Below are 27,267 nucleotides of genomic sequence, written 5' to 3'. Positions count from 1 at the left end.
ACAAACGGAGTCAGATACCAACACATTAATAAATACATTTTGTGTACTCTTAGTCAGAAAACTAGGATTTAATTTGAAAGGTGAAATAAGCGTTTCAACCATAATATGTGACTGCATTGTATTAAAGGCTGATCAGCAAATAGAAGGTGCCTAACGATAAATGCTTCATGATACATTTTTGCAAATCTAACCAAAACAACAAATAACAAACGTGTTTCCTTTCCAGTCTCACAGAACACATGTATATATATATATCATCTTGTTCATGTTTAATTCTAGAAAGTGTTAGTTTAACATGAAAAAACCTATGAACAATTTAAAATGTTGTTTTTTTTTCTTGTTTACAGTGGGATATCTGTCAGGGTTTTTTTGGACTAATTCCCCATTAGTCTTTTCAAATACTGCATTCAAGAGGGATATACAGCGAGAAATAAATCTTTGCTTGATTTCCTTGACAAAATCACGAGAAATAGAAAAATACAGCCTCAGACATGTTCTCAGATATGTCCTCAGACAGCCTCAGAGATGTTCCTCACATACGTAGAAATGGCCTATTTTGACTGTTAAGTCACCTCTATTGTGTTGTAAACATTATATTTTTGCTTCCACAAGCGTGGTAATCCATAGAAATTCCTAAACCTCAACAGAAAAACAATCACAAGGATTTGCATCAAAATATACAATTTATACTAGAATGTGGATAATTTAGACATAAGGTGTATAACTCCCTCGTCGGTACGCAGTTTCACCCTACATTAAGATATATAAACGTTTAGCTAGGAATTATTTTATGCTACATCTTTTAAAATTGTATTTAAACACTTTGTGTTCTTAATCATAATTTATGTATGTCTGAGAGAATACAACAGCATAACTCCCCAACTTCTCCAGACTGCGCTTGGGGTAGGATTGTGACGCAGATAACTAGAAACTTCTCTCTAGAAATGGCCGATTACAGGGCGGAGGGGAGCTCCCTTTTCATTTTGGTAGTTAAAAAACACTGCAGATCTGTTTAGCTTTCCCGAAGAACTGTTCTTTCTAGTTACTATTAAATTTATCTCTAGAGAAAAAGGCAACACCTTGCGTTTTTATAATCAAAATTCTGTTAAAGACACGGAGAAAATAAGCTCATGGCTCTTTAAATAAAACTCCTCATGGGTTTAGTTTTAGTAACTTGACTCCGATCCTTTTCCCACATCCTCCTCGTACATCCTGCATCCCCAATTCTCAGAGACCTGCGGATCTGCTGACGTGTCGGCCGGTTCTGCTCATGCTCAGGCAGTCGACTAGCAGTAGCTTGCCAGCATGGCTGCTGTCGTTGTGGATTTGTACCTCCTAGTGATACTTTTTATTGTAACGGGATCCGAAAAGGCAGTAGATAAAAGGTTTTCGGACTTAAAGCGATGTAACGACAACGAATGTAGCAGTAAGTTTTGCCATTTTTTTCTTTTCGCTTTCATACGACAGGATTGTGTCGATGCGTTGCTAGAAAAAAATGATGCCCTGGCCAGCCGGTATCTGCTTTGACCTGTTGGCACTTCAGACGGAAAGCTCTCAGAGAGACCCAACACACACTGCCCTAGTGCAAGTTGAATATAAATATATTTTTTGTGATACGTATTTGTCAGGTGAATCACCGGTGGCTTGTGATAACATTCTCTGCAATTTTAAGTTTGGGAAGCATCTTAATGATACCCGCTGAATTATGTATGCATATATTTTTCGTACAGCCTATTGGAAAATTGTAACTTAAGCACGGTTCAGTGCAATTTTGTTAGAAAGGTTATTAATTCTTGTTAAAGGCGCTCTTGGTGTTTATTATGATGAGGGGGAATTGCTGTATGCTCCAGTAGTAACGTACATGTCCTGAGCTCAGATTTTGACTTCTGGGTAGAAAATACTGTTTTGTGGTTTTAACGCATTGGTTTGTGGTATAGTGATATTACTAACGATGCAATGTTTTGGTTTATTATTGTATTTCTGTTGTCAGCATCAAAAAGCCCTATAGAAATAAACAAAATATGGTCAATAATTTTAAAATGACTGGCACCGTTTCCAAACCTATCACTTTCACCGAGCAGGATACTCTGACGCAATTTCCATTGTTCGAGGTAAACATTCAGAATGACCAGATACCGTTGTTACCAAAAGGGCAGTGTTAAACGAGGATAGACTGGAATGTGACGAAATTGAATGGTTAATATTTTTGCTGCTTTTTCTCATGTTTCCTGCAGTCCTTTTGGCACAATCCACACTTAATCTATAGATAGAAAGTTCTAAGGATAGTCACGTTCCTTAGTCGCCAAATTGACATAATCACGACAGTATTTGTCAAAGTAATTGCTGCCATGTTACAGTAAATATAGGCAGAGAATAGCACTAGTTCTTAATCTGTGCACAACATTGCAGAGGTATTTTATCAATGCATGATGTTATTTTCTCTATTTCTCATATAAAAGCAGTTGACAGGCTTTGAACATGGTGTGGTAAGACAGAAATGTACACTTAATTGTGAGAGTACTTGCTGAAAATCTGATTCTGTTTTGGTTTTGCAAATTATTGCCATTAATTCTTGAAGCCTCAGGCTAGTAGATTCAACATATACAAACAGGAGCATTAAGTTAATCTTGTTATATGATTTAGGCCTCTTAAGGTTTTTTTTTTGCTTATGTACAGTTATACAGTACCTAGTCAAAGATTCACTTTTTTCAGACTGCATTGTGTATTCCTTGTTACATATTTGTTGACTATAGCTCTCTGTTTTCCTGATTTCACTTTTAACTACTGTAAAATTCATTTATGGCTTCCTGTTCTTATCACTGGAAGAGTTGTCCCACCAGCTCAAATTACACTTAATCGAGTGTCTCCTGTGTTATGAATGATAAGACAGGAATCCATGTGTTAAACACTTTTCCGTACATATATTTAATTGTAATGGAGAGAATGCCTTTGATATTACTTCTATGCCTCGCACATCAGATTACTTTTTTGTATACAACGGTTTCCCCTGTATAGTTTTTAATGTTTTATCTTAAGAAAATGTCCCTTTAAGTGCTACAGTACATGTATGTGGGCTCTTACACAAGGTCCTAACTGTTTTGTGGGAGTTGTTTCTTGTATGGATAATTGTAGTCCTGCAAAACAATAGTGTTAACAAAACTGGAGCAAAGAGATTGATATGTTAAGCTCCATGTGTAGCCTCCTCTGTGGAGTAAAACTAAAATAACATCACTTTCCTCTTTTTCCAGTGTTAATGTGTAGGGGGAAAGCAGCACAGGATTTCTATGGCCCAGACTGTCGGTTTTTGACTTTCAAAAAGGGAGAGACCATATACGTATACTATAAGCTCTCAGGAAAGAGGAACGATTTGTGGGCAGGAAGTGTGAGTAACTGCTTTTTACATACATATTTTATTCTCTTAATATTTAACTCTCAAATTTCTGTGTGCACATTATAGAACTGTGCTCCAGCGTGGGATGAATCCTCTTTGTTAATTCACTGGTACATCGGCAATAAATGACAATTATCTGGATAAATAATGAACATCCATTACAAATAGCATTGCTTAAATGTGAAAGTTTAAAGTAACTTTGTAACAAAAACATAATTTCATTAAGTTGTTCTGAAAGTGTACAGTACTTGACAAAGTCACAAAATATTCTAATTTTTTCCACTTACTCCTGTAAACGTAAGTCATTCTTATTAGCATATGCATTTTCAGCCAAAAAACAGCGGAGACACATTGCACACATTTTAAGGTTTATTTCATGTTTTGGACATGTCCGTGTTATGAGGGAATTTTTTTGTGACAATGATTTAGAACAGAAATATAATATACGAAACAAAGTAAATTAATCCTAAATATACAGCTTTACATAGTCTTTGGACAAATGCAGTTTTTCTTCTTTGGACAGATTTCAGTGCAATATCTTTTGTTAAATGCAGAGACCAAAATTATAAATGCATGATGGATAGACTTTACTTGATGGTTTTTAATTCTGAACTTAAATTTATAACAACAACATAACAAACATAACCTCACTTTATTAGCCCTGTACAATTTCGTCATTAGCAATTCATCTTTTCGCATACCCCAGCTTGCTCTCCATGAGACACAGACACACAGACAGGCAGAGAAGCTTGGGATCAGAGCGCAGGGTCAGCCATTGTACAGCGCCCCAGGAGCAGTGGGGCCTGCTCAGGGGCCCAACGGAGTAGGATTCCTCTGCCGGCTGCAGGATTTGAACCGGCAACCTTCCAGCCACAGGCGCAGATCCTTATCCACATACAGCCAATGCTCCGCCCGGATTTGATTTAAGATTTGATTGATTTAAGTTAATCAATTTGAGTCATCCTTTAGCAATTGAATGCAGATATGTTCACCCCCTCACATACTGTAGCTATCCAACTCTGGAAAGGTTTGAAATATTCCCTGTTTGCATAAACACAAAATGATTCACACTAATTAGAAGGGGAATGTCTTTGGGGAATATATACAAGTTAACAATAAACATTGCTTTTTGTTGACACTGTATAGCAGGAGGGCCTTTAATAGCAGCATTTTTCTCAATGTAAAGTCAAATTTTATAAAGTACAGTGCAAGACACCAATATTAGAATCTGATTAGATAGAACAGACAATAGTTAAACATAAGCACACACTGAAGAGACTGTGACACTTAAGAAATTTATATTTTTAAAAAATATTTCTCTTTTGGTGATGGGGTTCTCATTCTATTATGTATTAACTGCGGTGGTTAGCATTCATATTCAGGCACTTATTTTAAAGGGATATTGCTTTCTTTGTAAAAGTGTTCCCCATTTCCCTAGAGAGCCATGGATTGTGTTAAAATCCAGCAAGAATGTGTTGTTGGCTTTAGTATACAAAAAGCGTGCATAACATTTTAGATGTGTTTGTCTCAAGTGTTTTGTAGGCTCAGTGGCATGTGTTGCAGGGAGTTGATCTGTGATAAACTTTGTTAATTCATGTATCCATTTTCTAATCACTTTATCCAAACACACACACACACCAGGGAGAGTTTTCCTAGAAGCCAACTAACCTACTAGCATGTAAGAGGAAACCAGTGCATACTTTGTTAATGTGTTGCCTATTTATCCTGAATATTTACCTGATTTTATTTTTATCTGTAGGTGGGTAGCAGATTTGGCTATTTCCCCAAGGACTTACTTGAAATAAATCACATATATAGTGTGAAAGAGCTAGAGATTCCCTCAGAGGTGAGTAAATTCTCCTTTATTATTACACTTAATTGCTTGTCTTTGCGTGTTAACTTTAATTCCTAGTCTCTCAGAGAATATTGTAGCATGATGTTGCAGCTGTATAAAGAACTTCTTTATGCAGTTAAACAGTTTTCTGCAGCTTTTGCATGATAGTCTATTTACAATTTTACATTTAACCTGTCAGTAATAAAAGTGTACCTTCTTGTCAGCCAAAATTATCTGTTTTAAATATAGATGTATTTTATGTAGATTTGAAGAAAAATTCTCCATGCTTCATTTTATGATTCAGTCAGGTATGCTGTGTACATTCTACTAAGCTAAAAGTCTTTTACATATAAATACAAAATGAAAAAAAAATGTATTATACATTTTTTCTAAATAAAGGCCTCCTTACTTTTTTCTGTTTTGTTTTCAGGAAACAGACTTTGTATGCTTTGATGGCCAGCTTGACACATTTGACAGTTATGATGTTGATCAGCTCTTGGGTTCCTCTGTATTATTGACTGAAAATGACACTTCAGGTCAAGAAACGGCAGCAGCAGAAAAAGTGAACCAGGGTAGCAATGCTCAGAACCAGGTAGATAAGCAGGAAGATGATGTGCCGTCACAAATATCTCCCGAGGAAAGTGATGACACTGAAAAAACAACTGATGATGAAATACATCTGCTGCACGATAATGGCGGTAGTGATGTTTTGGACAAAAAGAGTAACAAAGAGGAAGAGGGTGAAGAAAGAGAACTTGTTGATGTAAGATCGAAAGAAACCTCTCAGCTGATGTCTGAAAAACAAAATCAGATTCAGGACATACATACTCTGGAAGGTGACAGTGATACTGAAACCACAGCTGAAATGATGAAGGATGACTTAGATCAAGATGAGAACATGGTGGCTTCACATGAAGCCACAGCAGAGGACAACACAACCAAAGATAAAAGCCCTTCTCTGGGTGAAGACAAGCTTCTAGCCAAAGATGATGTGCCTGAAAAAAATGATAAAATTGATGTCTCGGAAGTCCAACCAGCTTCTAATTTGAAAACTACCATTGGGTCAACCTTTGATGCTGTTACCACAGATGATGAAAATACCCAGAAAGTAACCCCATTTTATGATGATTTTGAGAGTGAAGAGGAACTCTTAGGTACAGAGCAGGATGAGCCAAGTGAGGCTTCAGAAGTAACTCCTTTATTATCGTACTCTGAAGACAATGTCGAAGACACTTCTGAGCAGGAAGGCGTTTCAGATTCTTCTAAATCAGAAGACAGACTTGGCTATAAAGCAGAGGAAATGACTCATGGTGAGCTGGGAGAGGTACTGAGAGAAGATCCAACAAAAGAAGAAATGAAAGAAGATAAAAGCACGTGGACATCATTGGGGGGTACTGTCTTTGCCATTGTAAGTGTTGCTGATAGTACAAATCAGGTAACCAGTTTAGAGGATGAAGATGAGAAAGATGATTTTGAATTAGATGTGGCAGAGGGTAATGAGGATCCAAAAAGTGATACAATACCCCTTTTAGGCTCAGATGTACAGGTGGACCATGGAGAATTGCCTCATTCATCAGCAAAGGAAACTGTTAGTGATGAAATTATTCAAGAAATTCCAGATGATAAGGTTACTGATGAATATTTGTCCGTACAGAAAACAAAAGAAAGAGAAGGCTCTGACGATAACTATAAATTAAATCAGGAACTTGATTTGGCGGTTAATCAAAATGGCCATGCATCTAAATTGCCTTTTGAGTCAGATCAAGAAAGAAAACTTGAATATGAAAATATGCCAGAAACCCCAGGCAGACAACTTGACAACCTAAAAGCCACTCTGGTGTCTGAAGTACAAGATGTGCCAATTGGTCAGGAGAGTGGGCTACATGTTGAAAAGATTAGTGATGAAACAATGAATGACTTGCCATCTGAAGAGTTTATGAACAAAGAAGCTACCCAGGCTCCAAAACAACAAGAAGATATAAAAGTCCAGAGTTCAGAAGGAAATAAAAACTCTGATACAGTTTCATCAAATATGCATTCACTCAGAAACAATCAAAGCATGGAAGGAGAAGAAAATGGAACACTTCAAGAAGCCATCTCTGAAAAGACTATTGTTCCAGAAGAACAGTCACATGATGAATTAACTGAAATTGTAGGAGGCAATCAGACAGATGAAGGCATTGATTCAAGAATATCAGTGAACAATACAGAAGAAGTTAAAAATGTCAGAGGGTTAGAAGAAGAGCCTGAACTGAAACTGGATTCAGATGTGGTAAACACTGAACAAACAGTTAAAGTTATTGAGGAGTTACCTGTATTGAAAGATACATTGGAGAAAGATGTTGAACATGGAGATCTGTTCTCCAGCAAGGCAGATGATTTTGAAGATGGAGATGAAGAAAATGTGGAAGAATTGCTTGAAGATGAAAATGCCATGTTTTCTTCATCTACAAAAACTGAGAATTTACCTACAGATGCTGATGAAGAAGAATTAGATACTTTGCCTGATGAAGACAAAAATGTTATTATAGAAGAGGGCACTAAGGAAACTCAAAATTATTCCAGTGATAAGGCTTTTGGAGAGCCCCAGCCATTAAGTAAAACTCATCTCGCAAACAACGAAACTGAAGCAGCAAACAATACAGATGTGAGCACAGAACAGAAAAGCGTAACTGAAGAGCTAGAACATACTGATGTCAGAGAGACAAGTGTTGCCACACCAGGGAGAAGGCCCATTGAAGAAGATGAAGAATCTACAAATACAGAAGAAAAACATGCACCTTCACCTGAACATCTTACGGTAAATGACAATGACAACTTAGGCCAACAGGAAAAGAAAACTCTAAAGTTGAGTGAGGAGAAAGAACATGGTGACAGTATTACAGAGATTACTCTTCTTAAAGGTTACTTTGATGAGAAACGCATGGAGCGCATTAGCAAATTCTTGAGTCCTCAGCATATTCTTCGAGTGGAGGCCATGTTCAATGACTTGGATCAGGAGCTGAAGAAGGCCAGGCAGACATTTGAGACCATAGAGGATATTGAAAAAGCTTTAGACAGCACCTTGGAGTCTTCAGAGACCAGAATCCTGGATGAAATTGAGAGGATGTTGGATGCTCGGGAACTGAAGAATGCAGAGTTCATTCAAATGGATGGAAATATGCTTGATGAAGAAGCTGCTGTTTTGGATGATTTCCAAGAGCTAGCTTTCCAGCTTCGACAGAAGTATTCAACAGTGAGTGATAGTACTCCACTGATGTCAAGGAATAGTCTTTCCAAAGACCCTGCCTCTGAGGCGCAAAAAGGTAAAAGGTTAAAGGTTGTTAGGTGTCTGTCCCTTCCAACCTCTGTTTTTATATTAAAATTTAAGAATTAGTTTTGAGTATTTGTGTGAGGAATTAGATACATTAAGTAACACAAAGATTGATACAGTTTTAATTCTATTGTATAGAAGTCTGTTCTATACAGTATTCTTTGCATGAGATCTAGTGACTTAATAATATGAAGCAAAAGTTGTGAAGTTGAAAGCTGCTATTTAATGTTGCATATTTACTTATATTTTGTCTTTAGGCGGGTAAATTAAATCTTAATTTGGAAAATTAGTTTATTGTACACTAACCTCCAGAATCCTAGAACTGTAAAATTGTTATCATGCTTAATAAGATTGTGTTTTCTTTTTCTACTGTGATGCTAAAGAAATTGCAGATAAACAGATCAACTGGAAACAATATGACAAAAAAAAAGCAATATGTGGCCAATGTAGTTTGCGGTGCAAAGTGATTTTAGGTTTCTGAATACTAAAGTCCAGCATGACTATTTACATTGCAGTTTGGTCTTCATAAACAGCATGTGTGTTTCAAATCTGAAATCACAGGCTTGGGCTTACATCTACCTATCATTTAGAATTGCAGTTGAGAATGTACATTTTTGGAAACAATTGAATCATCAAGTAGATCCTTACAAGTAACAATGTTTAATACTTTGTTGAGAGCTATCCCTTTAAGAAATTTCAGGACTTAAATGCTAAATATATTTAACTATAATTTGTAAAAATGTGTATAGTAGCCCTACAGGACATTCTAGTCCTCAAGATATTTGTTTGCAAATGCAAATAATGCTTTTTAAAATATAATTTGCCTAATACACTACTAATCTCCACGGGTTATTCACTGAGTTTTTTTATACATAGAAAACACCTCTCAAGTAACTCTAAATCTGTCTGTGACTTCTGCAGAATGTGCAAGCATGGATCAAATGCAAATTACTAGTTCTGTCAGGTGACTAAGATTACAGTGACATTCAGTGTAAGGTCTTAAAAACACTCTAGTCACATCACACTGTTTACGCAAAACCAATTTTTAAGTGTTTTAAGTGTGCTTGTTTAAAGTGCAACACAAGAGCAAGACTGGATTTTTGTGGTCTGAGAATGTAAAGTTTCTTGTGTTCCTGTAAACCTGTATTATCGTTAAGCATATGTTAAGTTGAGCAAGTGTTCAAAGAAAGCAATTTGTTAACATGTGGAACTGAAAGAGACAAACTGATTTTCCTTTTTTAAAATTCACAGAAAAACTGGATGTTTCAGATGTTCTTGCAGAAATTGACATGTTGACAAAGAACCACACCAGCACTAGGGATGAGATTGAATTGCAAGAGAAGCCACTGAACCAGCAAGAAGATAATGAGAGGCCTTTGTCAGAGAGGAGACACTCAAAGACCAGGTCGGATATTGGAGTTGAAGAAGATGGAGGTCACTTCAACAGAAACAAGGACAGCCATTTCATGGAAGATGTTGAAGAAATTCAAAAAGGCCCTCCAACTACTCTGGAAAATACTTTGGATATTGGCTTAGGTATTGATGTGAAGCATCCCTCTTCAGGTATTTTTTTTTTACTAAACCATGCAGTAATTCAGCATAAAAGCATATCTTTTAAAGCTTGTATCAGCCACAAGAAAATATGGTATTTGTGTATTTGTTCAGCTTTCATTGATGAACACTAAATTATACCTTATATTTTTGTTAACAATACATGTTGATTTGACAGCCTTACATTTAAAATGGAGATTATTTTGGAATAATTCCTGTCTTTATGTGAATAGGTACATGTTTATTTTTGTAAGATCTGACTTTTTTGATACAACATTTTATTTTTTTGTCATGATTTAAATATTTTTAAATTTTCAGTTAAATGCTTTTTTTGCCCTCATTTAAAGGTTTTTTGGAATCGCCTAAAACACCTGATTACTCTGAGGATGAAAAAGAAGTTGAGTCACAAAGTGTTCTGTCATTGCCAAGCATTGCTGAAATTGGGAACTTTTTCACTTTGGCCAGGGAATATTTGGGAACATATACTGAAATTGTAAGTACATTAAATTACCTTCAAATATAACACATTCTTTTCCTTAAATATTGAAAAAGCATATGTAATATATAAACGTCCAGGATATTAACTCTATGTATATTTGAAAATGTAGACATAACTACCGGTCTTACAGTCATCTGTTTAACTTTTGGGTGTAGTTGCATAGTCAGTAAAGTGTATAATCTGCTGGATACAAAAGATAACCAGGTGATGTTTCATTTAAATTATTGAATTAAACGTCTCATGCTTGGTATTCCCATTAGCTGTATATCCCAGGGATATAGTTACATTTTATTTTGTTTCACATTAAGAGCAAAAAAAAAAAGTGAATACAGAAATGAAGGTGTTTGTGTTCGAAAAAACAAACATTTGTTGGCCGGCGAGCGTCGCTGTAACCTGAGCCTGGCTGTTCAATACTGGCTGTGACGTAGCGGGTCAGCGGGGTTCAGGGACTGTTGACGTGTTCCAGAGAGTGAAGTTCAGCCGCTCGAGGCACCGGGCTGAGAAGCCAGGAGATATTGGGCTGCGTTTTGCCTGCTTTTCAGGCTTCCCTAACTTGCATTCACTCACGTCGGTTGACGGCATCATGGTGTTTATTTTCTGCCTCTGATGTGTAGATAGCATTTCATTCTGCAGTCTTGTTATTTCGTTTTTTTGCGTTATTACTCTCGTGTCAAGAGGCCTAAAGTGTTATCTATATGTTCATCGGCGACGTGATTAATGCAGAATTTGTACCAGATGAAGAGGCTGTAAGTTTGAATTACTACTATATTCAGTCACAAGGCTCCTGTTATTATATTGAGCTGCTGAAATCACTAACGGAAAAGACTTGCTATTGCTGTGATCATTATGGCTGCGAAAAACGACGACGCTTCACCTGCTGCAGAAATTGAACAAGGAACAGTTTTTCATGTCTTGCTTACAAAAGCGGTTACCGATGTAAGTGTGCGATTTACTTAAAATGTTCTTTCTTAGTCTTTGAGCAAATAACTACATTTTGTAGTATTTTAGTGCCATATTGAAACGTTACCTATAGTTTTTAAATTACTTAATGATTTTGTAAGAGTGCAGTTACTTTAATGGGTTTTCTCACCTTATAGTATAAGTTATACGGACCCTTTTAAAGACATCTTTATGGATTGCTTCCCTGCTTGTAATAAAGACCGGTTTAGTGTTGTAATCTACTTTCATTTTCTCTAGCCCAGCGCTGTGAAGTGTGAACAGTAACAGGAAAAAAAGCACATGCTTTTATTTCTTATACAGTGAAAAGTTGTGGCGATGCTTAAAATATTTGTGCGTTTGGTTGACTTAGGTAAAATGATCAATTGCTTAGCTTGCTGTTGTTGGGACTAAAAGTCTCTCATGCCTCAGTTCACTGGCTACGTAGCAGAACGGCCGTCTTGCTGTCTTTGACGCTTGGGGGAGTGTGTGTGTGATAGGAGGCTTTGTATGTGAAAGTTCAGTGGATGGTTGTGTACAAGGATGTAAGGTTCTGTAATGTCAGTAGTCTAGAGGAGGGATAATATCTGGCAGGCATTTTCAGGGAACTAAAATGCCATTCAGATTGGTTTGTGCAAGAAATTAAATTTTGGATTTTGTTCGCTTTCTTAGAGAGTCTCAAAGCTTTGAAATGTCCATTGCGCTATTCAGAGAAATCCCACTGATTTAGCTATCAGGAATGTTTTGTACTTAAGATACCTAGACAAAATACTGAATTCCACAGTCTTAAATAGCTCTGCATTTAAGATGTAAGGTTTACTTTTTAGATTATGGAATCCTGAAATATTGTTATAGCTCAGAGATTTAAGTGGTCCTAGTTTTGATATTGGCTAAATGCATTGACACAGGTTTAGTTTAAACTGGAGTGACCGAGGGGTCAGAAGTGCTAAGATGATATCCTTTGGCCAAGATTGTACAGGCTAGGCAACGTGACACTCACCACCTGCATAGTGGGGCTGTCTGCCAAGCACTGCTGAAATGCTCCACATGTTGCTTCCCTGCATGTAGATTTTGTGTGCCTCTAAGCTGGTAGCACTACAATCAACTTCTAAGCTCCATAAATCTTCTTGAACATTGCCCTCACTGTGCAGCACAAGAGAATAATACTCTTAATTGCAATTCCCTATGCATATGTGAACGCACATTCCTAGAGATAAGATAAGATAACCCGCAGTAGCAATCTAGTGTGGCACTCCCGTCTTCTCAAAAGCATCCCTCTGAATCGTGTTTTAGCATTCCCATTTTTAATCTTCCATAGCGGTTAACTCGCACTTTTTGAATGTGTTTTTGGTACATTGTATGTTTTGTTGTCATTGACAGTTTCTGTAGTACAAAAAAAGCAGCGAAGGAGAAGTCTCTAAGTGTTCTCTTGTGCCTCGTTATATGTATTTTTCATCTAAAAGCAGATGTTTCATTGCTGTTTATTTCCAGTTCAAGAACATTATTAAAAGAATCTTACCTGCTTTGATAACTGTGTGGTCTGAACACTAGGATGTGTGTTGAACTTTTTTTTCTTCCTACTGTCCTAGTATCTCAGATTTTTTGGTTGTGAAGAGAGTAAAGAAAGCCTACTGATCACCAAAAGTATTAGCGAGACTTTTTAATTATGCATGTTGTATTTTGTACCAGCTAGTTGAGGGGGTAACCAGGACGTCAATATTTTTCAGCTGGTTGGTACCCTGCCTGAGGAATGGCAGCCAGGTCCCACTTTCTATGGGCTGCCGTGGCAACCAGTGATAGCAACGGCTATGGTGGGACTCCTCTCATTTCTGATTTTCTTCTGGCGGACACTGCTCGCGGTAAGTTAGAGGCCTGCAGTTGCAAACTTCTACGTGATGCAATGCTTTGTTTGCATTGTGGAATAAGCTTAATAAGAAGATTTAGGTTGACACCCAGTCTGTGCTACAAGGTGACCTGCACGGCCATATAACTGGTCATTCCCAGTGGCAGAACTAAACAGGCCTGAAGAGTGATGAGACTGACTCGGGTAAAAGTGACTCTGCAACTCTGTGAGGCTCCCAGGATTCCCACAGGACTGTATCATGTATTATGTGTATATGTGGTTGAAGCTGTCCTACAGCAGCCACTTAAGATTGGCTCTTCACATTGAAGTATGGAACATGAAGAGAGACTGGCATTTATTTATGGGCTGTGTGATGCCATTTATGGCCCTCAAGAAAATAAAATGTGACGTGCTGCATTAAGAATTTTAGTTTTAAAGGTATAAATATGATTTGATTTTAAGATGGTAAAAGATTGATGCAGAAGAAACGTATCTCTCATTTTATATTGCTACAATAATGTTTTTTTTTTCCTTTTCCTTCTAGGTCAAGAGTAGAACGTATCTCCGTAAGTATTACTACTCTTACTGCATGGGGTTATAGTGATAATACCAATGTGTGTTTCCATTTTTTAAATTAAGTAGTTCTTTCAAAATGTGCAATCTTCAATTTTCAGTGACTGAAAAGCAACTTGTGGAAAAAATAAAACAACTAATTGATGAAAAATCTGAAGCTCTTTCCAAAATATCGGAACTGAATAAGCTGGTAAGTGACACTTTGCATAGTACAATACAACATGACGTGTATAATTATTGTTGCTTAGGTTTACCCAAAGCCTAATGATGTTTTATTGTGTCTCTCCTCTTGTTTTATGGTGGCCCTTTCAGATTGAAGAGCGTGAACAGCAATTAAAAGTGTCAGAAAAATCAAAATCATCTGCTAAACGTGAGAATAAAGACCTCCAGGTGAGATTACATGGAAACATGTTCATGTGTGGATTTAAGTATTTTAATTTGTCAACAATTTTTTAATGTCCCTTTTCCGATAACAATAGCCGTGTGTTCCCGGATAAATGGATCTCAGGTGAAATATGCCATCATGAGTTAAGATTTTTCTTATCTGTCACAGCAGTAGCTTTCTGACATCCTGTTTGTTGTGCTTCTTAAAAAGCTGTGAAGCGTCCCTTTTACAAGAAGATATTTAGACTTTTTTTTATTCAGAAACAGATAAAGTGCAACTCTTCAGATTTTTAGAAGATGATGGAGCTGTTGACAAAGGAAGTTGGTTATATTGCCGTGTTGTGCCAGTTAGTTGTTTTTTTTCTACAGCTGTTATCTACATGACTTTTAAAATGAAATCTGTTTATAATGCATGGGATTCAGCAGCTCCAACATTGGTTTTCAGCACTTTTGGACTTCAGTTCCAGTGGTGTTATACAGTTGCTCACAGTACGGTTTATAACTTTTTTTTTAATTGTATGTTGTTTTAAAAAGGACACATTTAAGGAATTGCAGCGAGCAAATGAACTCATGAAGGAGAAGGTCAAAACTTTGAATAGGTCTGTAGAGGAAGAAAGGAAAAAGAATCGTCAGCAAGAAGAAATTGTAAGTTCTTCTGGCTTAAGGGTGTGCTTTCTTAGTCAGAACAAATAAGACAGCTTTAAGTACCTTGCTTGCTACCCCAATACTGTCAACTTTAAAGGTATAAACTTTAAAGGGTGCTACCTATGTATTTATCCGTTTATTTATGTGTCCCATACTGTTGTTGTGATTTCATGTACTTCATGTGATTTTATTTGAGTCTTGTTTTGTACTTCTATGGGAGAAGCCAAAGACAAATTTGCACAGTAGTGGACAACAGAGTATCTAATATCAGTTCATTTTGTAGCTAATGCACAGAATGCAGTGTTTAAACTGTACACAGAAATATAAGTGCGAGATCACTCTTTTGCACTCTTTGTTTTCTCAATCTACCTTTTACATATTTTTGAAATTTAAGTAAGTTTCACGTTTATGTGAACCTGTTAAAAATCAACAATTTAAGCTGCTCATGTTCTTGTTCTGAAGGTCATAAAAATGTTTACAATGTGCAGCTCTTGGATAAAATAATCCTTGTTTTAATGTAACATAAGGACATAGAACTTAAACGTTGATATGATCATTTTGAAAGAAAAATATTTTTTTCAACAGATTACAGAAACACAGAAATCTGTTGACAAGTTTCAAAGTATAATTAAATCCAACAGAACTGAATTGTCAAAGGTATGTTTTGCACTTTGACCTCTTATTCATAACTCTTGCTCTGTTTCTCACTTTACAGTATTCATGGTTGTTAATTTATTTAAAATATTAAGTTATTACTTTGAGGCATATTAAATAATAATTTTCTAATTCTTGATGTCGCTTACAATTTGTTTTTTATCCTGTGACTACATACTATTAGATTTTTCTTACTGGAGCTCTGGACTCTGGACTGAAGGAAGGATACCATTTTGAATAGGTCCAATAAATATAAAAAAATTATTTCACTCAATGTACAAAAGTAGCGGGTGAATAATATTAAGAAAGTCGATGAAATAGTTATAGTGCACAAAACACAGTTTTTTAATTAGCCTTTGATAAGATTTACACAATAATGTGCTATGTGGAAGTTCAAATTTAAATATATACTTTTCATTTGGTCTTAATTGCATTTGGAGAGAATGTCTCATTTCAGTGTAATTTGTTTGAAATTATTTTGAAATATAATTGTGCACTCATTATATTCCATAGGTGCAAGCCCTTGTTGAAGAGGCAAAATTAAGGGAGGAAGCTCTGAAGGCTGAACTGCAGTCTTTTGAGAAGGAAAACAACATATTGAAATCCAAGAAAAAAGCTGTAAGAAACTGCTGCACTGCTTTGGTTTCAGTAATTTAGTTAGAAATGGCTGGATAAGATCCTTGATAACTTTAATGCAAGAAACCAAATAAACAATGGGAATATTCTTCTGTATCTAGAAATTTAAATGAAATGCATTAAATTTTGTCCTACAATAATTTTGATGGAGCTCTTTTGTGTGTGTCTTATAGCTACTGAAAGATGCTAAAGACTGGGAAGAAAAACACAGAGAACTAAGCGAGCAAATTAAAGTTTTTCAGAAGTCTCAGAAGGAACTGGAAGATACTGTTGTGCACAAAGAAAACGAAATTGAGGTAGGTCATTAACCTGTAACTAATTACTTGCCAGAAGTTAAATGGAATACTGTGAGGCAGGATTGAAAAGAGAGAAGAGATAAGATTGATATAAGATCCCTGCTTTCCATGTCCAGGTTTTGTCTAACTGCATTGCTGAGCTGCAGCAGCTTGAGGCTGATGCCAAGTATGAGAGTGCAGACTTGCAGAAGGGAGATGCTATGATATTAGCCAATGGAGAAGCTCTGGGTAAGCGTTTTTGTTTGAAATATAAAGTGCTAGAATAGTAGATCATACTTTCTGTATTACATTTAATTGGTTTGATTTTTTTTAGATGTGTTTTGCCTTTGTAATTAATGCTCTCTGGAGGAAAAAGCAGAACTCTTCTGAGCTCAGTCTATCTTTAAATGTGCTTCATGATACTAAAACAGGTTCCCATTTCTGTCTGTTGAATCATAAACAGTCAGTCTCTAAAACCTTTTTCCCATTGATGCTTTCAGACCAGAAGAATGACACAATAAAGAACCGAATAAAACAGATGATGGATGTTTCACGGGTAATTCTGGTTGATATTTCTTAACTGCATTTTCTACTGTAGGTCTTAAAGAGTGGTTTTGTGTGATGTCTTTTAATGTCTTTAGTGTAATTTATTCTTTGTGGACTCTCCTTGGAGCAGTGTTTTAAGAAAAATACATTAGCTGTGTTATGTCTTATGAAGATAATGTAAACATGGCCCTATAATAAGAAATGCCTGTGTATTTTCCCCTAAAAAGTCACATAGTGTATTAAAATATATGGTCATATATTTCAAAATGTTAGTGAAATGCAGGAATAGTTCGTTCTTATTTTTCTTTATATACAGGTGAAGACAACTCTTACCATAGTACAAGAAGAGAGAGACCATTACTTCACAAAACTCTTAGCTGAGGAGAAAGAGAGGCATGAACTAGAAGGTACCATTTTTTGCTTAGTGTGTTTAAAGTTAAATTCAAACTTTTTCCAAATCTTGAACAATTTCCTTAAAAGATATTTTTTAATCACTATTTTACTAACAACTGCATTTGTTCTGCAGAACAGATAAAGAAACTGGAGCACGATCAGGCTACCATGCTCAGTGAGAAGTGCCACCTGGAATCACAGTTCAAGACAATTCAGCAAAAACTTGAGATAATGAATGAGATGTACCAGCAGAAGGAGAATGCCCTTCAGCAGTGAGTGTCACGGAACACACTAGTGAAAGGGTTGTAATGTGTGTAAACCTGCTCTGTGCAGAATGGGAACAATGTCTGAACCAAGTTTGATATTAACTTGTTTTGTTACTAATAGTAGTTCTGACTTTTTAAAAATGATTGCTTTGATTCTTTATCATTTAAAATCCTTAAGACTGAACTTGCATTTGGTCATATGGTATAATATACTACTTATTAACTTTTAACAGTAAAAACTAAATATCATTCTGCAATAAATACATTAAATTCCAAGTCATTTTTCTTTAGAAAACTTTTCTGATTCATCTTCATATTTCATCGACAGAACACTAATAAGAAATCTTGCTAATAGCTTCCACAAAAAAGCATTACAATGAAAATAACCTAAAGTGCGGCATAAATATGAGTGCACTTCTTATTGGAAAGATCTTATGAGACATAAGGGCTGTGCAGTTGATAACCTTTCTGAGAAGGTGAAAAGAGTACAGGCCTTTGCAGGCCTTTAACCCTGGTGTTGGGCCTTGTGCTGCAGGAAACTGACGCAGGAGGAGTTTGAGCGAAGGGAGAAGGAGCAGAAGCTCTCGGAGGTGGATGGGAAGGCTCTGCAGGCTGAGGAGGAGTTAAAGACCTGTAAGCAGAGGATACAGGAGATCGAGGAAGAGCTGCAAAAAACAGAACGCTCCTACAAAAATCAGGTGTGAAATATATACAAACCTCTTTCAGAACATGGAGGAAAGCATTCCTCCTTTATTTTTGCAAACAGAAACATTAAAACTCTTATTATATGGTAAAAATCATTTGATAAACTAATTTGTTTTTCTATAGTTGGAAACTACACACATTTTAGTGCTTTATGTTAGCCATCAAGGAGGCCTCTCTTTCATTTAAAATCCTTAGTCTGCTATTTGTGATACTTAAAATAAATGTGCACTAGAAAGTACAAATTTCTATCAATTATGGCAGATTTTAGATGCTGCAAAATGGCGGGGGGAATAAAGCAATCATAGTGTACATTGCAGCTTGAGCTGAGTTTTGTCTCAATAACATTTCCACAGTATGGATTCTATTGTTTCTTCACAGCACTTGGATTTTTCAAGTTAGTCTTCACAGCACAGTGCTGTTTAATTTTTACTATTTGATTGTCTGTTGAGAGCAATAAAAATAATAAGACCAACTACATTGTTAATTTAGCTGTGGTTAAAAAGGCTGAGTTTCTATAGCTGCGAACATGACCTGTGCTTTGAATGAGACCCTACAAGAATATCATATACAAAACATCGGTGCCTACCTCCTTCATGAAACTAATCTCGCATACATTTGGAGACTTATAAAAATTGTGAGGATGACATGAATACCAATTGTCAGTCTTGTCAAAGAAAACTTTAAAAATGTGATCCAAAGTTTAGCTAGTTAAATTTTTATCATGGAGAGCTTTAGCTAACCAATTTCTTTTAAACTTTCCTAGATTGCATCTCATGAAAAGAAAGCACATGAAAATTGGGTAAGTGGCATAACGTTTTTAATGAAACATCTAGAGAAATACATATTATGTACTGATCCTTTTACCTTTTCTTCATTTCAAACAGCTGAATGCACGATCGGCTGAAAGAGCTCTAGTGGAAGAGAAGAGAGAGACTGCAAACCTGAGGCAGAAGTAAGTTGAACCTGCAGTTTCATTCGCTTTGGGGATATTGATAGGCAGGTGAATCTTGCTTCTAAAAACAAAACTTTGCTGAATTATCTCACTCTTCTTGAGGTGTGACTTTCTAATGCTATACTTATGTGGGAATACCTTTCTTATAGATTGCTTGGAGATGGCAATTTTGTCAGGTACATTTAACAATCAGCCATACAGCCATTGCATTAGTTTGCCTCTGTGCATTCAAGGAGTCTGGAAATCATCTAAAGGTTAACTTCATATGAAAATTCATTGTCAATATTGATTCCTGGTATGCGTCAGAAGGAGGGTGTGCTGTACTGCCCTTGTGAGGGGTGAGAGAAGTTGGAAGTGGGGGATTATTTTCATTTTCTTTCTGGTTTGAGGGAAAAAATATATATATTGAAAATAATTTTCCAGGCTTATTGAAGTTAATGAGAAGCTGGCTGAACTACAGAGACCATCTCTTATCAAACCAACACCTGGCCGTCCAGACAGGCAGTTGCCACCATTTCGGAAAGGTAAGCTTGTTACGGTTTAGAGTGTTACGGTTTTTCTGCTAAAGAGAAATTATTGGTCAGAGAAGATCCCGGCAAGCATTGACATTAGCTGACCTGGCTAGGACAAAAGTCTGTCTGGTCTGTAATTTGTTTTATTTCATTTGCTGCTTCTACAGTATTTGCGAACCCCTCTAATTTGGTATAATTAGCACACCTGAGTTGTTGTCAACCTTCTGAAAATCTAAATACACTATTATGTTTTATGTTCTGTAAGTGTCCATTACTGTTGTTGCTTGATCAAGCTCTTAACAGGTTTAATAGGCCAAACCTAATTTTTCTAAATCTATGTTGACTGTTTTCTAACATGTGATTTCCATATATATAATAATCTAGTTTACATTTAGTTCTAATTCTTTCCGTAACCTTACATGTAAGCTGCAGAGCGCTGGATTTGATTATGGATTTAGGTTCCTGTCTTTGTCGAGTCTGCATGTTCTGTTTGCTTTTTGATAGACCTTTAGAGACCTCGCAGTCTTCAAATACACGCAGGTTAGGTTTGCAATCGGGCTAAATTCACCCTTTTCTGACATGGGAAGTGTTCCCACTACGACTAGCACTGTTTATGGGAAAACCAGCCTTCTGAGTCAGCTTAAAACAAGCTAGGTTTATTCCATGCTGAAAAAAAGAAGAAAGAAAACGCAAAGTTTTGGCCGTGGAGCCTTCTTCAGCTGTAAGCAACCTAAAGAAGGCTCCACGACCGAAATGTTGTTTGCCAATGCAGCTACCCACCTGAATTAAAACAAGCTAGTGCTGGTTTACCCAAAGTGATCTTGGGAAATTAGACAAAAAGACTGAACTTTTTTCTGTGCATTTTATGAAACAAGTTAAAATTGCCAAAATAAGTTTCCCTGATCTTGCAGTTCCTTCGATGTTTGTCGTGTCATTTGTGATGTTTCAAGTAATGTATTTTTCTTAAAACAGGAGATTCTTTTGGTCCTTCCCCTGTGAGTGGAGGTGCCCCATCACCTCCTCCGATGTTTGAAGGTCCAGGACGCCCGCCCTCTGCTCCTCTGGGGCGAAGAGAGCCCTTTGGTAAGTCACAGCCCAGCCAAGCTTGGCTGGTGAAATATGTGAAGGGTACCCCCTTGCCTCTCTAGATTGAACATATAGCTTGTTCCATGGTTTTACATTCATTTAGAAATGGATTGACTTGCAGGTAATTGTATTTTTAACAGTTTATTTGATATGTGTATCTAATGGGATTTTATTTCTTTGCCTAGGACCAGTTGATAGCCAGCTTGGCCCAAGAAGACCACCTTCAGAAACATTAGGACGATTTTCAGACCTTGGACACCCCCCTCCTTCACGACCCGGTACACTTTTTTACCTAGAGCCTGTTCTCACACCAGTATTTACATTTTAGAGTATGTCTAAGAACTTCTAACTTCATGGTTATACTGATTGTTCTAGATGCTGCAGTTAGTGCACCGAGAACTTCGTCTCCTAGTGTTTTGGATGGATCGGTAAGTCAATGAATTTTTAATTTAAGAGAAGAGATTCTAGTCTGTTATTAATAAGAATCTGCAAAGTCCTTGGTTGTGTTCAAAAGCATAAATGTTTAACTATCCACTCTTTTAACAGCGCTCTCTAGAACTGACAAATGTTAGTTTTTCAAATTGAAAACAATGCAAAGGTTGAGTAATGCAGCTATAGGAGCATTCTGATTTGTTAAATATCACCCTGCAACTCACAACTGGCAGCCCACTGAAGCTAAGCAGATGTGAGCCTGGTCAGTACCTGGATGGGAGATCTCCTGGGAAAAACTAAGGTTGCTGCTGGAAGCAGTGTTAGTGGGGCCAGCAGGGGGCGCTCACCCTGCGGTCTATGTGGGTCCTAATGCCCCAGTATAGTGATGGGGACACTATACTGTAAACAGGCGCCGTCCTTTGGATGAGATGTAAAACCGAGGTCCTGACTCTCTGTGGTCATTAAAAATCCCAGGGCGTTTCTCGTAAAGAGTAGGGGTGTAACCCCGGTGTCCTGGCCAAAATTCTCATTGGCCCTTATCAATCATGGCCTCCTAATAATCCCCGTCTATGAATTGGCTTCATTACTCTGTTCTCCTCCCCACCAATAGCTGATGTGTGGTGAGCGTTCTGGCGCACTATGGCTGCTGTCGCATCATCCGGGTGGATGCTGCACATTGGTGGTGGTGGAGGGGAGTCCCCATTACCTGTAAAGCGCTTTGAGTGGAGTGTCCAGAAAAGTGCTATATAAGTTTAAGCAATTATTATTATTATTATTATTAGTATTAGTATTAGTATTATTATTATTATTATTATTATTATTATTATTAAATCATGGTGACCTATTTTGAATGAGAGGTCCTCAAAATCCTTTAAAATCAGTTTAGGAGTGATGAAGTGTATTTCATCATTTATCTAACTAGTACATTTACATTAGCAGATTATGTTTAACTCTTCCCAACCCAGCTTCTTTCAGTTTCTGTCAACTACTTGTTGTTTTATCGGGGAAGAAAATAAAAGTCAAAGTATATAGTGAAAAGTTTAGAATGTAAATCAAGGGATGTTACGTTACAATTGTGCAATGCACTTGTAAGAACTCATTTAGAATACTGAATAGAATTTTGGTCATCGTGTTGCAAAACAATTCTGGCATCAGTCCAGAGAAGAGCAACCAGTTGTGATAAACTGGAAGAGTTTGAGAGAAACTGATTCAAGCATTGAAAATTCTCAAAGGCATGGACAATCCACTGTCAACTTAACGGATTTCTATAAAATCCACACTGAAACACAAACCAGAGGATGCAAGTGAAAAATATGTGGAAATGCATTTCAAATGAACAAACAGAAAGCATTTTTTTTTTTACACAAAGGGTTGTGTGAGTAATGAAATATAGGAAAAAAACATCCAGGTGATATCCTTGGAATCAGCTGGATATTAGCAACCAAACAAAGTTGACCGACCGTATGGTCTCATCTTGTTTGTAACCTTTTTCCCTTTTTGAACTCTGCACTAAAGCAGAATCCTCCTGTAGAGACTCAAGCCCTTTCCTCTTCCCTCCCTATTCCCGAGGTCTTAGAGGCTGTAAGTATAGAGTGCAGGACTGGGCTTATTCCCTGGATGTGCAGGTCTGCATGCTGCTTGCTGCTTATGGTGGGATTTTGCAATAGGAGGGTAACCAACATGCTTCTGGGTGACCGAACAACTCCTCAAGAACGGGGACCAGTTTCACAAAACCAATACTTCTCGCTGTCAGCTATCAAGATGTCTTTCCATCTTTCTCTGCCTTATCTCAAGGGAAAAAAATGAACAATTTCGCAATGTTAAGTTTTGTCATGTGAAAGTTTTTCACTACCATTTTTAAGAGTTGAGTTAATTTAACTTTTCTTGATATTTCAGAAAGTGGAATACATCAAGAGGCACAAATGTTTTACTCTTTGAAGTAGACTAAAATCCTAAGAGTTTAAAACTTTGTAAAAATGGTCGATTGGGTTTTTCAAACCACATTCTTATATATGGGACAGATGCTTTTAAGAATTATGGTTAATGAACTGGGGCCAACACGTCAATGTTTGGTGTTGCTAACTGATATGATACCACAAGTCATAAGAAGTTATCTTTCTAATCAGTGAATGAATTTGTGTTTTTGAGTTGTAAACATGTTAAATAATTTTTAGAAATTGCATGTGCATCTGGAATAAAGGATATCAAAAATTGAGATAATCACTCCCCATATAGCAAATGCAAAATATCTTAACGGTTAACAACTTGCTATCTAACATACGGTGGCTATGTTGCCTGATTGAATGTGCTTTGTAAACAGTTGAAGGCATTTGAGTGTCACGTCTTTTGGGTCTAGCAACCTGTTTCCTGACTTGATCTGTAAAGCTGGTTGTACGATTTTCTGCCATCACCAACAATGACCAGGTAGAAGAAGTGTATTTTAGTGCATTGTTTGCAGCTCACATTAATGACAACAAGTTTTCTCTTCTAGATGAACTCAAAATCCCAAGGTCCCCCATCATTTCCAGGAACCCCAATTATGAATTCACCAGCTTCTGGTGCTACACCTCCTGCTAAAGGGTTTGCTCCTCCATTAGTGGCTGGGCCATTCCCTCCTTCCCTCAATGGTCCTACCCCTCCTCCACTGTTGGGACCCCTGAATGGACACCCCCCAATGCCCTCCGCTGTACCTCCCCTGGCACCAGGCCCGCGATATGGACCGCCACATCCATCCAAGGGACCCTATGGCCCAAGGCCTTATGGAGCAGTTCCACCTCCTAATGGTAAGATACCCTTAACTTCAGGCAAAGAGTACAGTAGTGTTTGTATCTTTCCACTGTTGTGACATTATTCTCTGGACTCAGCTGTCAAATTGAAGCTCATCATGCCATAACAGACTATCCTTATTCTGAAGAGTGCCATTTCAGGAAGCTCTGGTTTCATATCCACTGTATGGTAGCCTGGTGCTCACCTTTTGCCTTGATAGAACAGTCCTGTGCATGCATCTGAGCTTCATTTCTGCATATGTGGGAGTGAGTATTAGTACTTCTGTAAGGGGGTAATTTTAGAGAAGCAAGTTTAAATTTATACCAGTACCTTATGTTTAGGTGACCATTCAACTGTTTTTGTGCAATATATGCCAGGGACCTGTGCAATACATTTATATTTACATCTATATTTATATTCCTATTGTGCAATATGACTTTTGTGTACTGTTCTGTTCTAGTTTGTTCTTTGTGTGTTCTGGACTGAGTAACACTTTTTTTAGTGCACTTCTCACTGTACTGATTATATTGTAGTATTATTATTATTATTATTATTGTATCATTTGTTACACTGTGGCTGTGTTGTCTGTGTTAAGCTGCTGTTGCACTGCAGTTTCCCTCAGGGGATCAATAAAGTATCTATCTATTCCATTTCTCAAAATTGTGAATGTCAAAGAAATGTCCTTATTGCATTGTATCCTTATAGTAACACAACCAGTACAAAGTCTGTAGTGGAATGTAATAGAATCAGTGACTCTGCATATTAATGATATAGAATGAAATATGAATTTTGCAATAAATGTAATTCCTTGTTTTCCTGCAGTCCGTGGTCCAGTACCGCCTCACAGAGACTACCCTCCCGGACCGCCTCCTCCTTTTGGGCCCAGAGACCTTCCCGCTGGATTTAGGGACCACCATTCAGCTCCACCACTGCCTCATGGCCACAGGGACTATCCCTTTCCTGCCAAAAACCTTCCTCCTGGAGGCATTCCACCACCTGGAGTTAGAGACTATCCAGGGCCCCCTCCTCCTGCCCACTTGGGGCCCCGAGACTTTCCTGCTGGGCCTCCCCCTGTGCCCAATATGGCACCCAGAGACTACCCTGGCCCAGGAGGGCCTGCACAGCAGGCTGCTCCCAGAGACACGTCCTCAACATTGCAGAACGAACCATAAACAGCACGCGCTAGCCTGGGGTGATACTATATTCACCTGCATAAATTGGACTTTTTTTAATCCTGCTGCTTCCCTCACAGTAAGAATTTGGTTGGTTAAAAAAATAAATAATTAGAAAACCAGTGTCTTGTCATATGATGTCTGGGATTAAATAAAATCATTTCAATAAGAAAACTGAGGGAGGCCTGCCAACGTGAAGAAACATATTGTGCAATATTACCCTTTTCAGTCTCTTCATTTTTTTTTAGATCAGTGGTGTTCTTAAACGCTTTTGAACAATGCAGAGTTTTATTTGAAGTTTCCTGTGGAAATACTTGTTTAATTATAAACAAAAGTCCAAGTATTCAGTTTTAGCTCTTGAGTTCCACAAGTTCACATTGCATACACCTTGCATCCACCTAAAGCTTTTGCTTTATTAAAGGATGTAAAGGTAAGTTGTGTACAAAAAGGTCAGATGTATAACTTATTTTACTATATTCTTAGATTTATTAATAAAGTTAATAAAAACTACACTTGTTGTATTGTTTTTGATTACACAAATTTGGGTTAAAATTGCACTGAGGAAAGAGTTTTGACATTATTTGACAACACCTGTGCATCTTGTACATTTTCTACCCCTAAGCAGTTTATACTTTGTTTCACATACCAAGAGGCAATAATAACACAAGATATCAGAGCCAGTATGTATGACTAAAAATGTCGACTGGCATGGAAATCACAAATACATTTAAAACTGCAAATTGGAGAAATAATCTTCTGAAACTGTTGCATTAGATTGTTGTTAGTGTGAAGGGGGAAATGGCAAATACTCCAGTACAGCCCTTCAGTGCACCTTCCTAGCAGACTCACATTGCTGCACACTTTCGAGACAGATTGTGTAGGCAGGGAAAAATCTAATACAAAACTCATAAACTAATGTATCCATTTACCTTTTAAAATGTTTAACATTTTGAATGCAAAATACTGTGTATTTTGGATTGGTGGAGAAAGAGTCCTTTTATATGAAGGCATTTGTAATATTAGTTTGGTGTCTGCAGCATCCAACATAACCTATATTGCTGTCACGTGAAAATCACATTCGTTTTATTTTCAGGTTGTTCATGCATCTATTTGATCATAACATACTTTGTGTTCAACCCAGTGATTTCATGTGACCATAAATATAGGGAGACATTCATTTTAAGAGTATAAAAGTCAGTATCTGGCTGACTACATTGATTTATTTTCTGTTGACTTTTTAATTCAGTCTTTAAAATGTATGGTCAATTGGATTTTTTTTTTATTGAATTTTAAGATATAGTATTCCACTTTTTTCTTCTCCAGATTGGGTGTATGTATTGGGTAGCTGCCATGCTGCACATTGAAGTACTGCCTAGTAAGTCTGAATAACTGTCTTCAATATACAGTAAGTATACGGTCAAAAATGTTCCTGTATACTTCAGAATTCATTCAGCTGCAGCCATTATTAGCTACATTAATAAAAACAAGAGTTCCAGAGGTGGCTTCAAAAGGCAGTCTATCTTCAGATTTAAGTGGGATTGAACATTTACAGTACATGCCAAAGAAAATTAAATTGGCACACCTCAAGAAGACTCAAGAACTCACAAATGGTGGAAGCCAAGGCTGAGTTGACCACAGAGCATTTTTTGTTACAATATGATCAAAGTTGATCAACATACAACATGTAAGTATGTCGTACTTCCATTAGTCTTATGATTGCAAATGCAAATAGCTTCATCTTAAAGCAAAAATAAGCTTTGGCATTTCTGTCCTTGGTCTTTTGCTGGGACAGTATGTGCATTTTACTTCTAAAACCAAATCTAGGCCTGTTCTTTGTTGCTTGGGCAGGTGAATAAAGCCACACTCAAATGCTGCAGAAATTATTTCTTCTCTTAGATGATAG

General features: G+C 37.1%; 1 protein-coding gene across 3 annotated transcripts; it reads left to right on the top strand.

Annotated features, from left to right (window-relative positions):
• The first annotated feature begins 1,199 nt into the window (after nt 1–1,199).
• mia3 (MIA SH3 domain ER export factor 3) lies at nt 1,200–25,874 on the top strand. 3 transcript variants are annotated; one of them, XM_088625555.1, is made up of 28 exons: nt 1,200–1,426; nt 3,249–3,382; nt 5,151–5,237; nt 5,656–8,530; nt 9,790–10,101; nt 10,437–10,582; nt 13,252–13,383; nt 13,912–13,933; nt 14,042–14,130; nt 14,253–14,330; nt 14,859–14,969; nt 15,555–15,626; nt 16,137–16,241; nt 16,433–16,555; nt 16,672–16,783; nt 17,035–17,090; nt 17,397–17,487; nt 17,607–17,745; nt 18,275–18,437; nt 19,208–19,243; nt 19,329–19,396; nt 19,820–19,920; nt 20,881–20,991; nt 21,180–21,272; nt 21,370–21,422; nt 22,945–23,007; nt 23,918–24,209; nt 25,015–25,874. In XM_088625555.1, the coding sequence occupies exons 1-28, from the start codon at nt 1,306–1,308 to the stop codon at nt 25,362–25,364; spliced, it is 6,135 nt and encodes a 2,044-aa protein (XP_088481681.1). In that variant the 5' UTR covers nt 1,200–1,305; the 3' UTR covers nt 25,365–25,874. The 3 variants fall into 3 exon arrangements, with proteins under 3 accessions (XP_088481681.1, XP_088481680.1, XP_088481682.1); XM_088625554.1 differs by having other exon boundaries at nt 22,942–23,007; XM_088625556.1 differs by lacking the exon at nt 22,945–23,007 and having other exon boundaries at nt 1,204–1,426.
• The last annotated feature ends 1,393 nt before the right edge of the window (nt 25,875–27,267 follow it).

This window comes from Lepisosteus platostomus, chromosome 3, assembly GCF_059453375.1.
Source record: "Lepisosteus platostomus isolate fLepPlt1 chromosome 3, fLepPlt1.hap1, whole genome shotgun sequence".
NCBI lineage: Eukaryota > Metazoa > Chordata > Actinopteri > Semionotiformes > Lepisosteidae > Lepisosteus > Lepisosteus platostomus.
The sequence above is the reverse complement of the archived record's forward strand: the minus strand, read 5'-3'. Positions and strand labels throughout refer to the sequence as shown.